The sequence below is a fragment of the Sapajus apella genome, unplaced genomic scaffold (assembly GCF_009761245.1).
Source record: "Sapajus apella isolate SASKATOON/1434 unplaced genomic scaffold, GSC_monkey_1.0 scaffold69, whole genome shotgun sequence".
NCBI classification, from domain to species: Eukaryota; Metazoa; Chordata; class Mammalia; order Primates; family Cebidae; genus Sapajus; species Sapajus apella.
Genome location: NW_022437009.1, coordinates 9,098,821 through 9,119,892, shown reverse-complemented (window position 1 = coordinate 9,119,892; position 21,072 = coordinate 9,098,821). Strand labels below are relative to the sequence as shown.

The 21,072-nt window shown below is 36.0% G+C and overlaps 1 protein-coding gene across 3 annotated transcripts; it reads right to left on the bottom strand.

Annotated features, from left to right (window-relative positions):
- Positions 1-612: 612 nt before the first annotated feature.
- LRIF1 (ligand dependent nuclear receptor interacting factor 1) lies at positions 613-16,688 on the bottom strand. 3 transcript variants are annotated; one of them, XM_032249788.1, is made up of 4 exons: positions 15,763-16,688; positions 4,029-5,526; positions 2,606-2,878; positions 613-1,812 (listed from the first exon to the last, which is right to left on the bottom strand). In XM_032249788.1, exons 1-4 carry the CDS (start codon positions 15,828-15,830, stop codon positions 1,372-1,374), a joined length of 2,280 nt encoding a protein of 759 aa, XP_032105679.1. In that variant the 5' UTR covers positions 15,831-16,688; the 3' UTR covers positions 613-1,371. The 3 variants fall into 3 exon arrangements, with proteins under 3 accessions (XP_032105679.1, XP_032105680.1, XP_032105681.1); XM_032249789.1 differs by having other exon boundaries at positions 613-1,809; XM_032249790.1 differs by lacking the exon at positions 4,029-5,526.
- Between the last annotated feature and the right edge of the window lie 4,384 nt (positions 16,689-21,072).

The following is a 21,072-nucleotide window of genomic DNA, read 5'->3' as shown; positions in this document are numbered from 1 at the left end:
TTTACTATTCTCTTTTGTTTTCATTGCACAGATTTTTTTTTTTTCTTTAACCTCTCTTACTTCCAGAGATTTGCTGATTATTTGTTTATTTATTGAGACTGAGTCTGGCTCTGTTGCCCAGGCTGGAGTGCAGTGGCATGATCTCGGTTCACTGCAACCTCCACCTCCCAGGTTCAAGCAATTCTCCTGCCTTGGCCTCCTGAGTAGCTGGAATTACAGGTGCCTGCCACTGTGCCTGGCTAATTTTTGTATTTTTAGTAGAGACAGGGTTTTGCCATGTTGGCCAGGCTGGTCTCAAACTCCTGACCTCAGATGATCTGCCCGCCTCAGCTTCCCAAAATGCTGGGATTATAGGCATGAGCCCACGCTTGGCCTGATCATTTTTTAATAACCTTATTCACCTCCTCCTTTCTCTCTCTTTCTTAGACAGGGTCGCACTGTGTTGCCCAGGCTGGCCTCAAACTCCTAGGATCAAGCAATCTTCCCACTCAGACTCCTGAGTAGCAGGAACTAAACACATACCACCGTGCTCAGCTAACTCCCCATTCTTAATCCCCATCCCTACACCCCTCCCAAACTTTCCCAAATCAAAAATTAACCAGACAGAGAAAATACACTTTAAAGTTTAAAAAATATTAAATATGACAACTGTTCAAGATCTACTTTTTACACAATCTCAGTAACATATGTTCATACTCAAAAAAAAAAAAAAAAGCATTTGCCTGGGAACAATACATCACTATATGCAAACAAAACATCGAATAGCCTGAATTCTAAACTACACTTCGGATTATATAAAATTACATTGTAAAGTTACAAATGTTGCTCATTCTTGAGAAATGTTTGAATGCTTAAGTAATGTTACCATAATACATATTATTTCATGACATTAAAAAAAAAATAACAATGGTGACACAAGGGTAAAGAGATCAAGCAAGTACATACACAAATCCACTGGAAAAGCTAAGTTTGGAGCTGATTTCCTTTCTTGGATTATAACATTTCAGTAATACACAGTCATTATCTACTGATGGAATAATGCCTGAGCAATTTAGGTAAAGATACAAAGAATAACAAAAACCCTGCCCAAATATTCAAACTTGGAGAATTCTAGTTAAAATAGAAAAATATAAAATTTCTCCTTCCAAAAAAAGGTATCTAAGACAAAGGTTTAGATACCCCATGTAAATTACTCACAAGTTATATGTGAATCAATCTTTTCTGTATTCCTTAAAGTTCTATAATCAACTGATGAAAAAACAAGTTTCATATTCAAAGACACTTTCAGAACACATCTACAATTAACTTATTAATGCAAAAGTATATTTTTAAAAACAGCTATTCTATTGAAGTCTTTAAGTACAGGAGATTTTATTTTTGATGCATCTTCTTACGCATTTCTTCAAGAGCTGCTTCCTTCTCCCTCAGCACCTGCTTAAGTCTTCTTATTTTTTCATCTCGAATGGTTTCTTCTAACTCTGGTGGTGTCACTGGGAAAATATCTTCAGTATAGTTTTTATTGAAGAAATAACTTTGTTCATAAGCTGCATTTGAATTCAATGTGCCTTTCTCTTGCTTCTCATGGGTATAGTATTCTATCTCAGTTCTCTTTTCTTGTCTGGTTTTGCTGCAACTTGTGAGAGTGTTACGTTGTGACACATCTGAAGTTGGTAAAATACTGCTTAGGGGTGGAGAAATGGTGACACTAGCTCCTCCATTTATGTTTGTGTTATAAGCATTCTCTGTTTTTCTCTTCTTTATGTGATCCATCTTCTTAACAGTTTTTGCTTTTCTTTTCTTATCAAAATTCTGCTGCAATGTTAAATGACATTCCAAAACAAAAACAAAATTTTATTGCTAAATTCATGGTATACTATCAAATTTAACAACATCTGCAGAAACAAATATTTAGCTATTACAATTAACAAAATTTACAGAGGACAACTACAGAGAGAAACGTTTCTAACTGTGTGGTACCAAAATTTCTTATCATATTCAGTAAGAAGAAGTTGCCTAATTCACATTTTCTTGCTCAAGTCAAGTTTAGAAGCCATACTGATCTACCACAGAAATATTATAACACTTGTGAAGCACTTGAGAAATATAATTGATTTAGTTTGTTCGTTTTCTTTACACAGCAGGCACATGTGGAGGATTTTCATTAGAAAGGTTTACTAGTCTTAATGACATTCGTAAGTGAAATGACAGTAGGCAAAGTTATAGACATTTATCATTATTAGCTAAATAAGTTGCTTAAAAGATAAGAACATATGCATGCTTATATCTTCCACCACATTTGAATTATTTCCTTTAGATAGAATCCTCAAGGTAGGATGACCAGTTAAAAAGCTATGGCCATTTTCTCATAAAGGAAAAAAAAACAGGTGAATAAAAACAATTAAAATACATCTTTAACTGTGGATGCATTTTTACCTGTACATATGCGGTTCTTTTAAATATCGTTTTGGTACAATATATATGTTTGCAAAACCAGTAACAATCAACATTTACACTAATGCACAAGGCTAAAAACCAAATCAAGAAATGTAATATTCATGTATCACTTGTACTACTTATGAAGAATACACTGAAATGTATTACCTACCTGTTTTCTCTCTCCTTCCTTCACCATAAACTCTGTCTCTTTGTAAGTACCACTCTTTACCAAACTGCTAAAGGAATCAAAACCTTCTCCAGAGGTCAAATGGTCAGGAATTCGAGTAAGGCACACTTTCAAATCTTTAGTAAGGCCAAATGTCTTTTTAAATTCAGCATCACTCTTCAGATGTGATGCCTTATTACTTCTTCCTTGAGAATCTTTCTTGTCATTTCTTCCTTGGGTAACTTTTTCTGATGTTGATGCCATCTCATTATGGATCTGGAATTAGGAAAAGAAAACATACAAACAATACTGCTAATTATTCAAGTTACTTTATTAAACAAGCAACTAAGTGATTATTTCATCTTACATAAAAGAACATACCACGCTTTAAAATCCTAAAGGATTGGTTTATATTATCCTTGCCTTACCACCCAAACTCAAAAAACTGAATGTAAGTACAAACTTAAAATACTCCACCCCTGCAATTTCTCATTTAATTTATTGAACTAGAAAGGTAATGAGTAGTCAATTCTCAAACAATTGAAATGAGAATACAGACTAATGACAACATAACATATATGACATTATTTAGGAATTGTAGTCTTCTGGAAAAATCACACATGCCTTTATCAGTCTCGTATTTAACAATCAGAATTTACCTCCTCACATCTCTGGAGTTCAATGAATTCTGTACTGAAAGGGAGAAATGCTGACATTATTAAGTAGACCTCCAAGTAAGCAAGAAAATGGTGGGTACAAATATCTAGTAAGCACACAGACACACAAACCTTAAGTCAAACATAAAGGTAACTATGTGGACATGTTGAGTAGTTGAGGAGTCACAAAGAGCTAATAAAAAGGAAAAGGAAATTTGTCTACCAAAAAATAATAATCAACCCATCAAAGATGCTGATAAAATCTTATTTCCACAAATTACTCAAAGTACCAATTAGCCCTATCTCACCTTTTCCATGGTATACCACCACCACACACACACACACACGCACACAAAACCCCAAAACCAACTCTTTTACATGCACGCTGATCTCTTCATATACTAAAAAAGCTAAGTTAAATATGAACATACATATATGTGTATATATACATATACTCACACATTTTTACTAAATTTTGAATTCACATTATCCTTCTCCAACTCTCCTAAGCCTTGTTACTCTGTGATATTTTTGTTTACATTGTTTTAAAGAATTGGCATGCCAAGTGATTCAAGAGAAAGATTAATTGTACTCCTTCTCAAATTTGCTCAGATGGAAGTTTTGACTTAATTAAATAGTCATATGTGTATAGTCTGTGTGTGACGGGGTTGGCAGGGAGGAAAGAGATATCAAAGATAACCTTGAGAATTAAGAAAACAAACTTTTCTATATAGATACATAAAAAGAGCACCCTGACATGGGAAAATTACCTTTGGTTCTTGGTCTCTGAAAACACACTGTTGTGAAGTAACAGTTGTTGCATCAACAGAGGAACTTATTTTCTCTATGCTCTGGAGGATACTTCCTTTTTTGGGGGCATTGTGTCCTGTACTAAATCCATCTGAAAAGATTGGATTTGTTAATAAAGTCTTACTCTGTTTTAAGTAGTTACTGGATTGGTTCATATGTGGATTTGTGGTAGGAGATGGTTTCTCCACTTTATTCTTCTCTGCCCTTAGATTGGCCATGGAAGCAAGCTGGGTATTGGAAAGTGATTTTGTCTCCATCTGGGAAGATTTACTTTTAGCCAAAACCATATTTACCACCTCTCTGGATATTTCTGTGACTGGACTTGGACTCACTATCTGTAACGTGTCTTTTCTTAGTGGAGTATCAGGAGAAACAGATTTCTGTTGGTCAATTTGTGATGGCAGAACATCTGTCCCCTTTTTAGCCAACAGATAGACTTTCCCATTAAACATAACCAAAGCATTTTCTTTAATAGGCATATTTTTGGATTGTGTCCCACTAGGATTGATGGTATTCAATGGTGGCATAGTTACAGTATTATCTCCCAAATTTTTCCTATCTATAAAAGTTTTTAAAATCTTTGAAGCCACATTATTTGAAGACTTAACAGGAACAAGAGATGGCGTACAAGGCTGCAGCTTATCTTGGAAAATCCATTTCACTGGAGCAGCTTGAGAATGCTGACCACCTTTCAACTGTGTCTCTGTAGCAACATTCTTTGGAATTTGTGTGGTATTTAGTATTACTGGCTTTGCTATTTCTGTAACAGGTTTTGGGTAAATGTTTTGAAAGTTCTTGGTGACTACATTTTTCACTGTATTTACAGGAGATACATAAATAACAGTTGGCATTTGAGAGGCCTCAACCATTCCTGAGGTACTGGTGGTGGCAGTTGCAAATATCTTTTGCTGCACTGAAGGAGGCAATGACGACGCTGGTACAGATTTCACTTCAGCATGGGCTGGAATCTGTAAATGATGCCCAGAAGGCAAAACTGGAGACTTCACAGTCATTGGGAGACTTTGGGTATTAACTACAATAAAAGATGAGTCTTTTTGTGTTGAGGGAGGAACAGCAAATGTCTGCATGGTGAGTCCATCAATTTTCACACCATGACTCTGAACTTTAGACATTGATGAAGAAAAATTTTCAGTTCCCACAGAAGTAACTCTACCTTTTTCTGATGTATCTACTGTTCTTGTAAGAAAACAGTTTGAAGAACTGGCTGGCTGAAAAATGGGCAATTGAACTGATGCACTTGTGGAAGAGCTGGGAATCTGAGTCTGAAAAGTAACTTGAACTGGTTTTCCTGTATTCCCTTTCAAAGCATCAGACATGACTGAAGATTGAACTAGTGGTATAAGATTTCCAGAAGAGTTAGGAATTGGAAGTAATTGCAGAAGATTTTTTCCATCCGAGCCAATCGTCTGAACTACTTGGTACATGCAGCCTGAAACACTTAAAAGAACATTATGAGTAAATAAATACAACATACTACATGGTATACACATTTTATTTCAAAATAAGTATTTGTAAATATTATTTTAAAGTATTAAAATATAATTAAAGTATATAATTTTCCATTTGAGTTTTCAAAGTGAAAAACTGCAAAACAAAGATTTTGAAGTAGAAGAGATAATGATATAGTCAGCTTCTTACATGATTAGGCAATGGTTATGCGATAATAACATTTATTCCTAAGACTAAAAGTAGATATATCTAAGGTTTTACCTTATATAAAATTATGCTACTAAAGTAGGCTCCTCTTAAACTATTAGCACCATCCCTTCCCCCTTTCCCTGAGATCTTTCCTCTTGTCCTCCTCCTCTACTCTAACTGAAGATTCTCATTCCCTCTCCCCTTACTCTTATTCCATTTCTCTCAGTCTTCCCCCCCTCCCCAATCTATTCTGTCTTCTTCCTATCATAACTCACAAGTTCTTCTGTCAGCCATTCTTCTTTTGCTTAAGCTCTCTCTCATGGTGTTACCCTAGTTTGCCACATTTTTGTACTGCCGACTTCACTGAACTGCTGACATAGGAATCATTTTCTTCTGATTACTGTTTCAGCACATTTGAGGTTTAGTGCTAAATAGTCCTTGGTAAAGCAATTATATATAGTAGTCAACAGTCAATCACCTATCAATCCATACATATAATACCACTGTCATTTCAGCTGAATGGTTTTCAATCAACATGGAACAGACTTGAAATAAATTTTGTTTAACTGAATCAATTCTGACCCCCATGCCTTGAATTATTTCTTAGTACAGATTGTCTGATCTTAAGAAAAGTCAATATATACTAATCTCTGTTTGCATAATTAGTTATTTGGAGATGACTTGAATAAAGATATCTTACCTTATTTATATCTAAAACATCTTTCAGCTCCTGGAAACATTGAGCTTTCATGGGATTCAGGGTCATCACACATACAGTCACTCTACCTAGGTACTCCACCCCCAACCCAACTCTTCACATACCTCAAGTCTTGGCATAAATGATATTTCTCAAGAGATACATTTTCTGACCACTCTAATCTGTCCTTCCTTTATAATTAATCTATAACATTAGACTTGTTAGCTTCCTTGATGATATATATCATAGATTGTTATCACATATTAGTATGTTTGCTTATCTACAGACTGTCTCTCATGTTAAATTCTAACAATATGAGTGCAGTGTCCATAACCTACAGACCTAGCATGGTCTTAGATAACTAAGGTCAAATAAAGAAAAAAGTTCAAGGGCAAATAACAATAATGATAATAAGCAGGTATGTTTTTAAAACTCAGATATTAATAAATATCTCAGGTATTATTTTATTAATAAAAAACTCAGGTATTAATAAAAAGTTCAAGGGCAAATAATCATAATAATTAGGTATCTTTTTAAAACTGTCAGGTATTAATAAAAATCAATATCAAAAATTCTATGTATCCATGGAAATGCTGGAACTCAGGTTTTCCTTTCTACTGTTCAAATAACATTATTATATCCTTATAAAAATGTAAAGCAGTCTTTTGAACACTTGAGAGTGGGTCAAAATATTAAATTGACCTTTTGTTGTTATTGTTGTTGTTGAGACAGGGCCTGGCTCTGTGATCCAGCCTGGAGTGTCGGTGCAAATTTCAGTTCACTGCAACCTCCACCTCCTGGGATCAAGCCATCCTTCTACCTCAGCTTCCCAAGCATCTGGGACTACAGGTGCATGCCACCATACCCAGCTATTTTTTTTTATTTTTTGTAGAGGTAAGGTTTTGCTATGTTGCCCAGGCTGATCATACAGTGACTTTTAATAAATTAAGAGTTAACTTCTCAAGAGAATAGCTCCAAAGAAAAGGATGAATTCTTGCTTTAAGAGGAAAAATACACCTTTATTACCTCCCTGCACCTCAAGAAAAGCACATTTGACCTGGATAAGAACATATTCAATATTAATTCATTACACAAAAATTTACCAAGTATCTGTTATAATGTAAGCACCAGGCTCTTAGGAAAAAAGGGTCAGTAAACTGTAGCCTCTGGGCCTAATCTGGTCCACTCTGTTTTTATGCATTCTTACATTTTAATTGATTTTTAAAAATCAAAAGAGTAACAATAGCCTCTGTAGTGGCTCCTCAGTCTTGTTTGCCAACTCAAACTTTTGAATCAACTTTCAAATGTTGGGAGTTTACCAAAGCTTAGAAAGAATCCTTCTCTTCCTATTTTGTACTCTATTTCCTTAGTTGCTTTGTTCTCAATGCATAACTTCAATTAAATTATCACTTACATATCAACAATTTCAAATATTTCTATGTGTGGCTTTTGTGAGATTTACACTTATACATCCAAATTTCCTTTTAACATTTTCATTCAGAATCTCAAATGTTCCTAAAATTCAACATAGTGAGCAGAACTCTGCCCATCCTAATCTCCCAAATTCCATCTTCTCCAGGGTTTTCTTTGCTAAATAGCACCTCATTTACCTTAGATGCCTTAAGTGAGAATAGGTAAATCCTGCTTTCTTATTCCCTATATTCAATGATCACAAAATCCTGTTGATACTGTCTCCTATATTTCCTTTGATCTGTTTGGTTCCTTCCAAATCAACTTACCACTCTACTCGAAGCAAACATCATCTCTGGCTTAGAATACTACAATGCTTAATGACTGATTTTTTTCTTCAATCATATCTTCTACCTTTCAATTTACTCAGCACACTAAAACTGATCTTTCCCTGCTTAAAACATTGCAGTGGCTTCCCATTATTCTTGAGTTACAGGAAGAAAACCATTGCTTCTGGTGCAATGTGAGCCAAAAGAAGAGAGGATTTTAACAAAATTGGGCAATTCTACTAAAAGTTTCTGAGATGCCAAATAGGATGAGGATTAAAAAGGTACACTGGAAATCGTGCTGTGAAGGTCACTGATGACTTTAATAAGAGCAGTGTGGCAGGGGAAAGAAGCTGCTGAGGAGTGGATATAAAAAAATCAAGGAGACAACTCTTTTTAAACTTCAACTGTCAAGAGGAAGAGAAAGACTGGCAGGTAGCTATAGGAATAAATGAAATCAAACAAAGGATCTTTCCTTTTTCTTTCTTTTTTTAAGGTCAGATAAACCAGAACATATGTAAATACTTATGTGAGCTAGTCAAGGGAAGAAACTGGTAATAAAGGAAAAAGAGGGATACGCAATGAGAAGGAGTTAGGAAATAGCAATCAGAGAGACAGGTGGAGGGACTGACCTTAAAGAGTGCTACAGAGCTAGCTCCTTCCATTGGAACACTGGAGGAGAGGTTAGGTGCATTTTCAGGCAAACATGCAGCCTTGGTGTTAGAAGGCTTAAGTAATTCTCATTTAAAGGCTTTTATTTTCTTTATGAAAAATTGCATGACATCATCTGATAAAAGTAACAGCAAAAATATGGGAAGATCTGAAGAGAATCAAAGATTTGAAACAGTTTTTGTGAAGGGGTAAACTGACCACAGAAAACATCAGAGTTGCCAGAACGTGTTGATGGTGCAAGAAGACAGATAGTGGTTATGAATTTATAGTGGTGCTAATCTGTACTCTCGAGATTTTCCTTGTCACACCAAGCACAGACAAAGAGAAAGCACATTGAGTTCATCGAGGGTGGCATCAGAAAGGTGCAACAAAAATCAAAGAAGGCCAAAATAATGTAAGGTATTGATAAGAGTTATTAAAATGAAACAGAGAATCTAAACTGGATAGGAAGAAAACAAGAGAATAAAGGATAAAGTATAGGGATAAATAAAGGGATTATTGGTCTGTGGGGCCAGATAAAGAACAGTTACAATAGGAACAGTTAAGTCAGCTAGAAATACAGGAATTGGCATTTAGAAAACAGAATGCATGAAACAATTTTGTTGATGCAGCAATTTCATCTAATAAGGACTACAAAATTAGATAGGTGCAACAGAACAGAGAATAAGATTGCTGGGGAAAAAAAATTTCTGTAATAAAGATGAGGTGACAAAGAGATTATTCATCTGTATGGATACTGAAATCACATAGGATTAGAGGGAAGACAGTGAGCTAGATGGTGAACTAAGTGTCAAGTTCAGTGACAGGAAGTTGGCAGATGGTGTTAACAAACCACAATTAAGTGATATGTCAGAAAGTTATCTTGAAGCCTACTTTTTTTTGCAGTCCATTTTCTTTCCTATTATCCTACTAAAACTTCATTCTCAAAGATTACTAAATATGTTCTCACAGTTAAATCTGTCTTTATGTTCATTCCCTAGGTGCTCTCTGTTGCAACTAATTATCCTTCCATCTTGATCCTCTTTCCTATCGCGGTTTCCGCTGTGTACAATTTATTTCTCTTGACTTCCTTAATGTTCTCTTACTCATTTTCTGCATTATAGGCATTCTACTGTAACTATCCCACCAAGTACAGTTCTTGACCCTGTTTTTCTCCTTTAAGACATTCTTCCTTGAAGACTGCAACAATTCTCATGGCTTCAGCTATTTTCAACTACCTTTTTTGAAATAATTACTCCCATAGTTATATCCTTTAATTCCTTTCCCCTACTGGAATTGACATCAGTTCCATATTTGTGATGTCTTACCAAACATTTTCATTTTTAATACCAACATTTTAAATCCAGCAAGTTAAAATTACTCTCTGTTGAAAACTAGTAGTCTATCCTACCACTCAGTCATGTGACAGCACCAATATTTTCCACATCATATAGGTTTTAAATCACCTAGTGATCACTGATGTGTCTTTATCCCCGTTCTTATTTACTTTAAATTCATCCACATAACCTTGTATATCCACATAACCTTGTCCTTACAAAGTTAAACATTTAATAAATGCATACTGAATCAAGTCTATAAGGCTTTCTATTTAACCTATTTCATCCATCTTTTCTTTCTTCATCATTGTGACTTCCACTATCTAGATGAGATCCTCATCAGATGTGTCTAGCACTCATCATTCTCATCCCTACAGTATTTTGCCGATGTTTAGTTTTTCTGACTGCAGCCACTATTGACTATTATGTATCTCTGGTAGATTAAAATTGTTTTCATTCTGTTATCTCCCGTTCAAAGTTTTAGTATTCATCATTGACAATTCAGCTTGACATGAAAATCATTTACAAACTAGCCCCAACCAATCTCTACAACAAAACCACCCACAACTTGTCTTTGCTATTCTGAAATATGCCATGTACATTACATTATTTACTCAAAGTATTATTTTTCTTCTCCAACAAAATGAGTTTCAAATTCTATCTTCTCCGTAAAATATTTGCCAGTCACTCAAGCTTAATTTCTTCCAACTTGGAATCCCTAATGCATTCCTATTGGTGCCACTAATGTTGGAAATTATATAATGCTTTCTTTATTGACTTTTTTAGCTAATTTTAAAAAATGAGTAAAGTATTGTTTCATTCAATAAGATTGAAATTCCTTAAGGTGAGAAAGGCTTTATTATTTATTTTGCAATTATTCTTCCAATACCATGCATAATATTTTATAATGACCTCTGTATTTCTGCTTTATAAAAAAATTATACTGTATGAGCTATTTTCAAATCTGATCACTAGATTTTTCCCTCTCTTTTCCTCTATTTCTCCTCCAAAAAGAAAAAAAATAAATAAAGCTTCTTCCATGTCAACATATCAGTGAGATTCACACAATCTACCACAAACCATAAATTCCTACAGGATAGATTATCCTATTCATATCTACATACTCTGCATCTAATTCAGAAATTGGAACTTCCACACAATAATATTAGCTGAATTGAATCCTACAAGTTATAATTTTTTTAAAAATCCGTAATTTCTTTTCAACAAAACGTAGAGTTCTAAAAATTAAACTGAAATGCAGAATGCTAAGGAGAGAAGAAATAACTCAGGGCAAAATTCATAATCCTTTCATCAATATGCAGTTTTTAACATCTAGAAGGAGTGTTCAATCCATTGAAGAGATTAAATAACTGAAATCCTACAACGATTCTGTTTTCTGAAAGATCATATTCTGCAGGCTAATGTCAGAACTAAAACTGGAATGAGATTCTGCATCCCATTTTCTAATTTGGTAAACTAGTTACTTTAAGGTAATTATTTTAAACCAGCTGGTGTTCAAACTGAGAAACTACATTTGATATATAACACAGCTTAACACTTTAAACGAGAAAAGAGGAAGATATTAGAAAGATTACGGGCTTCTAATTGTGGTTCTTATAAGTTGACTGGAAAATTTACTTATCCTCTTAGAATCTGTTTCTTCATTTGTTAAATGTTAAATGCGGGGGAAAAGGCTTGCTATGAGAAATAAATGAAATGACTGCCTGGGAGCCTAACAGTTATCATCTTCCATTAAATATGCAATTGGTTTCTGAGAATAAAGTAAGGTAAGGTCTTTTAAAAATGTAATGAGAAATTTAGTAAATGGGCACATTAAACATATTGGTAATGTTACATAACTTCTGACAGTTTTTACTACTCTAATATTGATATGAGGTATTCACATATCAGAAATAAACTAGTAAAAATGTTGACGGCCAGTTAACGTTTTGTAGATATTTTTACAAAATACATTTTTTTTACCTGCTAGGAAATCCTTATCTATCTTACTATTCAATCTTACAATCTATAATATTATGTATGTAATAATATATGTATGTAATGTAGTAATCTATCCAATATGTACCATGTATTGCGTACGTAATAGATTATAACAGTTGTTACTAATTCTAATCCTAACAAAGTCAAACATATTATGAATTGCATTCCCATTTTATACTTGAAAAAATGGAGGTTTAGAAATATTTAATAACTTACTTAGAATTACACACTCCCCTTAAGAAATTTTATCTACTTTTTGTATTTACTTTAGCATAACCCATCATAACAGGGTCCAAAAAATTCAAATGTAGAAACTGACAGATTAATGACAGATTTCATTCAGACTGTAGTACATGTGCCTATCTCTCCCTCACACAAACATACACAGACGCACTCATACAAATCACAAAATAAAACACTGTACACAGCGAAATGCATATTGAATTCACAATGAGGCATCATCATTCTAATCAAACCAAACCCCCTGCTAAGAACACTTAAGTTTAGCTCCCCATTTGAATATAAGCGGTTATGTGAAGATAGCTGCCTATGGCCAATCACGATATCTTAATTCTTATTACTGTGGAATATATAATCCCAGGCTTTCATTATAGTACCTCTAAAGCGATGCTTCCCAAGTTTCTAGTCTCAGTTGTGACTCAGCCTGAGTTTCATATCCAAATATCTGACTGCTTTCTTGATGTGTTCCTCATCTCAGTTAATTTACCAACATCCATTCAGAAAACTGGCATCATAACTGATCCCCCTTTCTTCCTGCCAATTCATTAACAAAGTCGGTTTATCTTCCCTTCTGTATTTCTTTGAATCCAATCCCTACTGTACTGCAGCTAGTTCAGGCCCTCAGAATTTCTGAAAAGATAACTGAAATAGAATCCTTTTATGTTGATCACTCACCCTCAAATCTACACTGCTGTCAGTTATCTAAAATGCACACCTATGTCAGTCTTTTTCTTAAAATACTCTGAACAATTTCCAATAGATGAAGTCTAATCTCCCTAGCAGGGCAAACAGAACCTTTAAGAGCTATCTACCTATACTGCTTGTACAGAATCAAGCAGGATAGGTACAGAATCAAGCAACAAATATCAATCATTAGTAATAAACTATACAGATGCTTTATTCACCAGTACTCTGCATAAGCATATCCTGTATTCAATCTTTAACTGGATAGCTGATACTTATGTCTTCCAACTCAGCTGTTCCTGGAATCTTTCCTCCAACTCCCTTCATCCACTCTCTTCCTTTACCACATCAACTCTACTTCTCTCCTCCTTCATCACGACTGTAAGGCTGGAAACAGCCCATATCCTATTATTTAATCAGTCTTCCCATTTAGCACAGTCTATCACACACATAGCAGGCACTAAATGAATGTTTTTTCATTCAAATGTTTAAACTGAACTCATAATAAGTGGTAAGCTAGGATATGAATCCAAGTCTCTACAACTTTAAAGCTTCTTTCCACTGAAGCATTCTGACTCTTACTTTGTTCTTTCACAATAAAACCCAAATCAAAATGAGTATCTTCCAGACTTTTCCTTTGTACGCTATGATTAAATTTGGGTTTTACATTTTATACTCTGATGAATTACAGATACTTCAAAGAATACACAAATCTGTATTATGCTACTGAAAATTTTTGAATAAGCAGTAACAGGAAAACTTTAAAGCTACAAACAGTAAGAAAATCATATAGTCATTTAAGTGATAAAAAGAAATGATTTACTACCATCAAACATGTTACAAGAAAAATAAGAAAACTAAGCTTCCAATAAACTAAAAGGGCTGATGTTAATCATATTATTTACAAAATCGTATTTGGATGTTTTGTTACTCACAAAACAGAATGAAATCAAATATGCAATCATTAACCAAAGTAAATGTCAAAGCTTCAGAAAGTTATCTGGTAAATGCCACAAATATATGATGTAAAACCTCAGTGATTTAAATAAATATATTCAAAGACAATAAAAACAATACATAAATCAATGAGTCAATGAACTCAAAATGACTTATGAATGTAATTTGTAAAAGTCTCCAAATCCCCAAAGGATTAGAAATTGGATAACAGACTTAAGAGTACACACACACAAAGTAAAGTTTGTAGTACTTTTTATATTTAAAAATGCAATCCTAAAACAAATTTACTATAAATTAAGCTAAGTCAGATGTCATTATTTAGGTACTAAAACAGGGCAGCAGAAATTAATCATAAAAAGTAATTCTACTTTTGCATATCTACACAAGGTACTCTATCACTTCCCCCAAACTTTCACCACAAAATTAAAAAGAAAAACACAGGAGTATACCAAAATATGGCTCTTTTTATGATCTGAAATACAATCGTTCTTTCCTGACGTTTTTCAATAGAATTTTAGCTCATTACTATTAGTGTCAATTTCCTTTTATAAGACTGTGCATGCTTTTAAGGAGTCACCATTACTTATGGTCTTTATTGCAATCAAGCTTTCTATCTACTTATAATTAAAGAAACCTCCTGGGCTAAAATCTGTACAGAATTAGAGTTGTAGTCTTATAATAGTAACAGCTAACATTGAATTTAAAATGTGCTTCACTATTTTCCTACATGACATATTTTAAATATTTCATTCTCCTCATCTTTAAAATACTTCTAAGTGATACTATTTACAGACTGGAAACAGGTACTTGGCGTCACAAATACTAGCTGGCAAAGTCGAGATTAACCCCAGGTAGCCTGATTTTCTTCAAATGGAAATCTCCTTCTGTGAGTTTTGCATCTTAGTTCTTCATCTTATTAGTCTGCAGACTCTATTTTTCCTCATCACTTATGATACATTCACTAACCATGTGAGAGTACAAGTGAAAACATTCTGCTTTAGCTAACATCGTTTCCATTTCATTTCCGCTTAATACAAATTTTAAAATAAATTGTTATTGATCATCTATTTTCTAATTTACAAGAATATTTTCCTTAGAAACACTGGACTCTCCTCATGTCAAATATAAATGGCCAATAAATGGCTCTTCATCACACCCTACTTCAAAAACGCTGTTCAAAAGGATTGATTTTACACGAGGATTTCTCCATTTTTATTTCTCTCTTCATATAAAGCTATTTGAAATTTTAAATATCCAATCTCCTTGTTCTAAAGCCATCTTTCTTCAATCATATACACCCTTTCTGTCTCACTATTAAAATGTAACTATTTTCACTGAAGGTCCAGCGCCACCAGGGCTGCACTTGCTAATCCGTGCTGACTGCTGCGTTTCTGCGTGTGCGCAAGAATCTTCCAGAAGGTTTGAGTCACATACAGGCGTCGGCCATGTTGGATTTCATCTCCCGTGGAGATCTACTCGGTCCGCCTATGAAACTTGAGACGCTGGAGTCCCGCGGAGCCAGGGTAGGGGCTGGGTCAGGCTCTAATGAGGTTTTACGTTTCCCAGAGGAAAGCGCTCTATAGGCTTTAAGCGCCGCGGTGACGAGTGCTTCCCGCCTGGGTGTCACACTCTGCGGCCTCCAAATCCTCTCAACTACACAGCGACGGCCGACTCCACATCCCTAAGACGGACAAAGGGGCGGGCGTGGGGAGGATTCGAAACCGGTACTTACCAATGCGAGGCGTTGCCTGAATTTTCCTCTGCGGGTTTCAGGAAGACCCTCCGGAGATTATTTGACATTTTAGTGGGGAGGAAGGGGACCCCTCATCCAGGAAAGTGGGAAATGTGGGGCCGAGTTTCTCAAAGGGGCGAGAACCAGAGCGAGGGAATGTTGGGCTGGAGTTGCCCGCAGCAATTCTGAGGGGTTTGACCTTAACGCAGGGCGACAGCGGGCTCTCGAGAGGGTGTATCCTCTGGCTTAGGAGCGAGGTGGCTCAGCCGCCAGAAACCGGAAAGCTCCTGGCGGTTGTTTGCGTTCTCGCAGCCCTACGCTCGGAATCGGCCCGAGTCTCCGCCCCGCAGAGCTGACGACAATGCTCCAGAGCCAGCCGGAACAGGCGCAGGGGGCGTGGCCTTGGTGGCACCGCCCCCAACAGGGCCGGGTCAGTGGTGACGACGGAGTCAGCCTGGGTCTGCCAGCCCCGCCCACTGAAGCCGAAAGCCGAGCAAAGCTCTGTCGGGCGTCTTCCGGGGTCGTCACGTCCGGTTGCCAAGGTGACTGGTTCGCTAAAGCCCCACCCTTATGATGCAATCCAATGGCAAGTGATGTTTGCTATCTTTTCTTCCGGATCAAGCAACAAATCGCAAAAGAAAGCTCTCCGGACACCTACGCAAAATAAAATGTTTCCGGGGTCAATCATAAATTTTCTGCTTCTATGCTACCGCTAGTGTAAGTTTTTCTCTCCCGTCAGGGCATTAAAAGACATCGGCGGGCTTTTTTGTTATTGTACACTGATGGCCTGGGAAAACTTAAGACGCTTGCCTGTGGCCAGCGATTATTGTTGCTACTTCTCTGAAGGTTTCTCATTTACTACTCTTTCCTGAAGCTTTGCCTCTCACTCATTGACATATACATTCTGAAGGGAGATCTAGGAGGTGCATTACAATCTCTTTTGAAGATCTCTCCCTTTTTAAGGGAGTTCTTTACATCTTGATCATTGATTCTCTTTTGTCCTCAAACTGTCTCTTCTCGCTTAGTGGTTTTATTCATGCTCGTGGCTTGAATTACCACCTGCACCCGTTGTTTTACCACCAAATGCGTATATAATAGGATGTGCGCAGCACTGATTTAAGCTTTTTTACAAAATTAATTTACTCCTAACAATTAATAAAAGAATTATTATATACAGGTGAAGAAACTGATGCTCAGAGAGGATAAAAAACTTTTTAGAGGTCATATAGCTTGTGCGTGATGGAGCCAGGCTCTAAATCCAGGTTGTCTGGCTGAACATTCCATGTACTTACCTACTGCGTTATGCTACTGTGTGACTCATAAATTTATGTTCCAGTTCTGATTTCTCTGGGATCTATATCTGGATGTTCAAGTGAATTGTTGAGATCTCCTTTTTGATATTTGAAGAGTCCCTTCAAATGAAACATGTTCAAAACCACACTTAAGACTTTCTTCTCTTCCCCCACTACACATTTTCCTTTATCAGTGCTATCTCTAGAAAGAAAGAAAAAAAACTTCCCTCTATTAAAGATGCCAAAATCCCAGTGTCATCCTTAACACATTCCTTTTTTTATTCCAAAATATATAATTTGTCACCAACTTTTGCAGATTTTATTTTCTACATATCTTACAAGTCTGCTTTTTATTTCTGTTACTTCTACTATGGAGCAAGCTTACTTTGTCTAGTGAAGCTTTAAATGATAGCCTCATATCCACTCTTGAATTCCTCTAAATGCTGCAACCAGAGTTGCCTTATGGAAACACTAATCTGATGGTATCATCTCATTACATTAAAAACAATCAGTTTCCCACACTGCTCTTATGATAAAGATGAAAATCCTTGATTTTTTTTTTTTTTTTTGAGACAGGGTCTCACTCTCACTCTTTCACCCCAGGCTGGAGTGCAGTGACATGATTTCAGCTCACTGCCACCTCCGCCTCCGGGATTCAAGCAATTCTCATGCCTCAGCCTCCCGAGTAGCTGGGATTACAGGCAGGCACCACCATGTCTGGCTCATTTTTTTTTGTATTTTTAATAGAGACAGAGTTTCACCATTTTGGCCAGGCTGATTTCTTAACTCCTGTCCTCAAAGGATCTGCCTGCCTCAGCCTCCCAAAGTGCTGGGATTACAGGCGTGAGCCACTGCACCCATCTAAAATCCTTGATTCTAATCAAGATGAACTAGTACAGACTGCTGACCTCTGGAGAAATAAAAAAAGAGAAGTTTAGATTTTAGGAATGAACAGCAACAACCACCACCAAAAAAAAAAAAAAAAGACAGCTGTGAAAATTTCAATCTGTAGGAAACTTTCAGAACTGGGGTGTGTGTGTGTGTGTGTGTGTGTGTGTGTGTGTGTGTGTGTTTAGAGTATTACAGGCTAAAACCAAGGGCCACTATGGGCAGAAGAGGGTGGAGGAAATTATTTTAATTTTTGTCTTGCATCAGGTATTTACATTAACCACCCTTTGAAAATAAACCTGTAGCAATAGCCAAGCTCTTGATATAGACAGGATAAAGTCAAGGTAGGAAAACCCATGCTAAGGTGAGCCACTGATGAAAATAGATGCAGGATTACCTGCCAATGTTGGGAAGACACTGCTCCATACCCTCCACAAAACTGCCCTGGCTGGTATATTATAAATAGGTAACGACTTTTATCAATGTGGTCTTGCAGTACAGTTTATAACTCATACCAGGGAAATTGCCTTTTGGAGAGGAAATTAATTGGAATGATCAGCAGTGGTTCTTTGAACTCCTTAGGATATATACCTTTTCTTCTAAATTCATTGGGAAATACAGACTGAGGCTTAAATATCATTCTTTTTTTTTTTTTTTTTTTTTTTTTTTTTGAGAGGGAATCTTACCATGTTGCCCATGCTGGAGTGCAATGGTGCAATCTTGGCTCACTGCAACTTCCTCCTTCCGGGTTCAGATGATTCTCCTGCCTCAACCTCCAGAGTAGCTGGGATTACAGGTGCCTGCCACCACCCCCAGCTAATTTTTGTATTTTTAGTAGAGACGGGGTTCCACCATGCTGGCCAGGCTAGTCTCGAACTCCTGACCTCATGATCCACCCACCTCAGCCTCCCAAAGTGCTGGAATTACAAGTGTGAGCCACTGCACTCGGCCTACAATTTTTTTTTTTTCAGACAGAGTCTCTCTCTGTGGCCCAGGCAGGAATGCAGTGGCACAGTCTTGGCTTACTGCAACCTCCACCTCCTAGTTTCAAGTGACTCTCCTGCCTCAGCCTCCTGAGTAGCTGGGATTACAGGCACATGCCATGCTTGGCTAAGTTCTTGTATTTTTTGTAGATATGAGGTTTCACCATGTTGGCCAGGCTGATCTTGAACTCCTGACCTCAAGTGATCTGCCTGCCTCAGCCTCCCAAAGTGCTGGGGTTACAGGCGTGAGCCACCACGCCTGGCCATCTTTCTTTTCTAATACATATTAAGGCAGGGTAGGGCATATCCAAGGGAAACCATAAGCTGACGGGACCGAATAGGTAGAAACATCAAGTACAATTACTGTTAAAAGAAAAAAAGCTGAATATTATATATTATGTGAAACAGAATAATTGGGTTAGATGAAATAAAAAAATAAGTATTAAAATTATTTTTAAAGAGACAAAGGATAGTATTAAATATATGAAGCAAAAACAATCACAAAATTATGAAAAGCATAATTGAAATTAAAACAAAATATAAGGCAAGCATAGTATAAATAAAGGCAAAGAATGAATTAGTCATTGGATGATCATCTTGAATAAATATTCCCGAAGGCAATGGAAAAGAAAATAGAAAATATAAAAAGTAAGACAGAAAATAAAAAATCACACAGAGAATGAAATAAAAACTGGATAACGGAAATCCCAGAAAAACTATGGAGAAAACACACACACACACACACACACAAAATCTCAGAGGCAAAGAAAAATAAAATGATCTTAGTTTGAAGGGGCTCTTATAGTGTCAAACAGGAGAGGTAAAGAAAACTCAATGCTCAGACTAATTATAGTTGCATTTAACAGTATCAAAAGCAAAAATAAAAATTTAAAAGCTTACAGAGAGAAAGCAGATCACCTATAAAGAAACAATAATCCAACTAATAACTGCATTTTTCAATGGCAATGCTGAAGACAATGGAATAATGTTTTTTATGTTTTAGAGCAAAATACTTTCAGTTATAAAAATCAGCCAGTTGGTTTGTTCCAACCAATTGTCATTCAAATGTGAGGATATATTAAAATTCTCTCAGGTGTATAAAGTTTCACAATAGTTGCAATACAAAGACTCTTTGAAAGCACTCTTGAAGGAAGCAGTTAATTATGAGACAAAAATTCAGGAAATGGTCCAAGTGATATAGAAAGTAGGTGATCAAAACCTTGATAAAGTTTTTTGTTGCCTAAAGTTAGGCGTGGGTGATAGTCAAGAAATAAAAAAGCAAAGTATTTCCATAATAGTGCATTGCTGAGATTATAGATCTGGGCTGTCCAATACTGTAGCTACTAACCACATTTAGCTATTTACATTTAAATTTCTAGACCATAACAGCATGAATTAGGGGATAAGAGTGAAAGCAAAAGGAAATTAGAACCTATTAAAATATAGATCTTCTCAGGTAAAAGATACACTGATAATTTTTTTAAAAAATGAGTATGGGTCTTATCATGAAAACAAAAATAGAATGTAAAACTTTTTGAGTTTGGAAAAAATTTATCTATCCAATATAAGAAAGTAAAAGGAGAAAGAAAAGGCAAAGGCCTATATTATAGGAAAAACATACAATAGTATGGGAGAAACAGTTATTAATAAAGCAGTATCTAAAACAAGAGGATAGAAAAATGTTATACCTGGAAAAATGAACTTAAAAAACAGACTGGAACTATTCACGATAGCAAAGACATTTGGGCAACCCAAATGCCCATCAATGATAGACTAGATAAAGAAAATGTGGTACATATACCCCATGAAATACCATGCAGCCATAAAAAGGAACAAGATCATGTCATTTGCAGGAATATTGATGGAGCTGGAAGCCATTATCCTCAGAAAACTAACACAGGAACAGAAAACCAAACACTGCATGTTCTCACTTGGGGGCCTACCAGGGGCATGGGGGGAGGGCGAGCATCAGGATAAATAGCTAATGCATAAGTGCCTTAATACCTAGGTGATGGGTTGATAGGTGCAGCAAACCACTATGACACATGTTCACCTATGTAACAAACTTGCACATCCTCCACATGTATCCCAGAACTTAAAAAAATAAAAAACAGGCTGTAATAGAATTACTAACATAAGAAAAACTG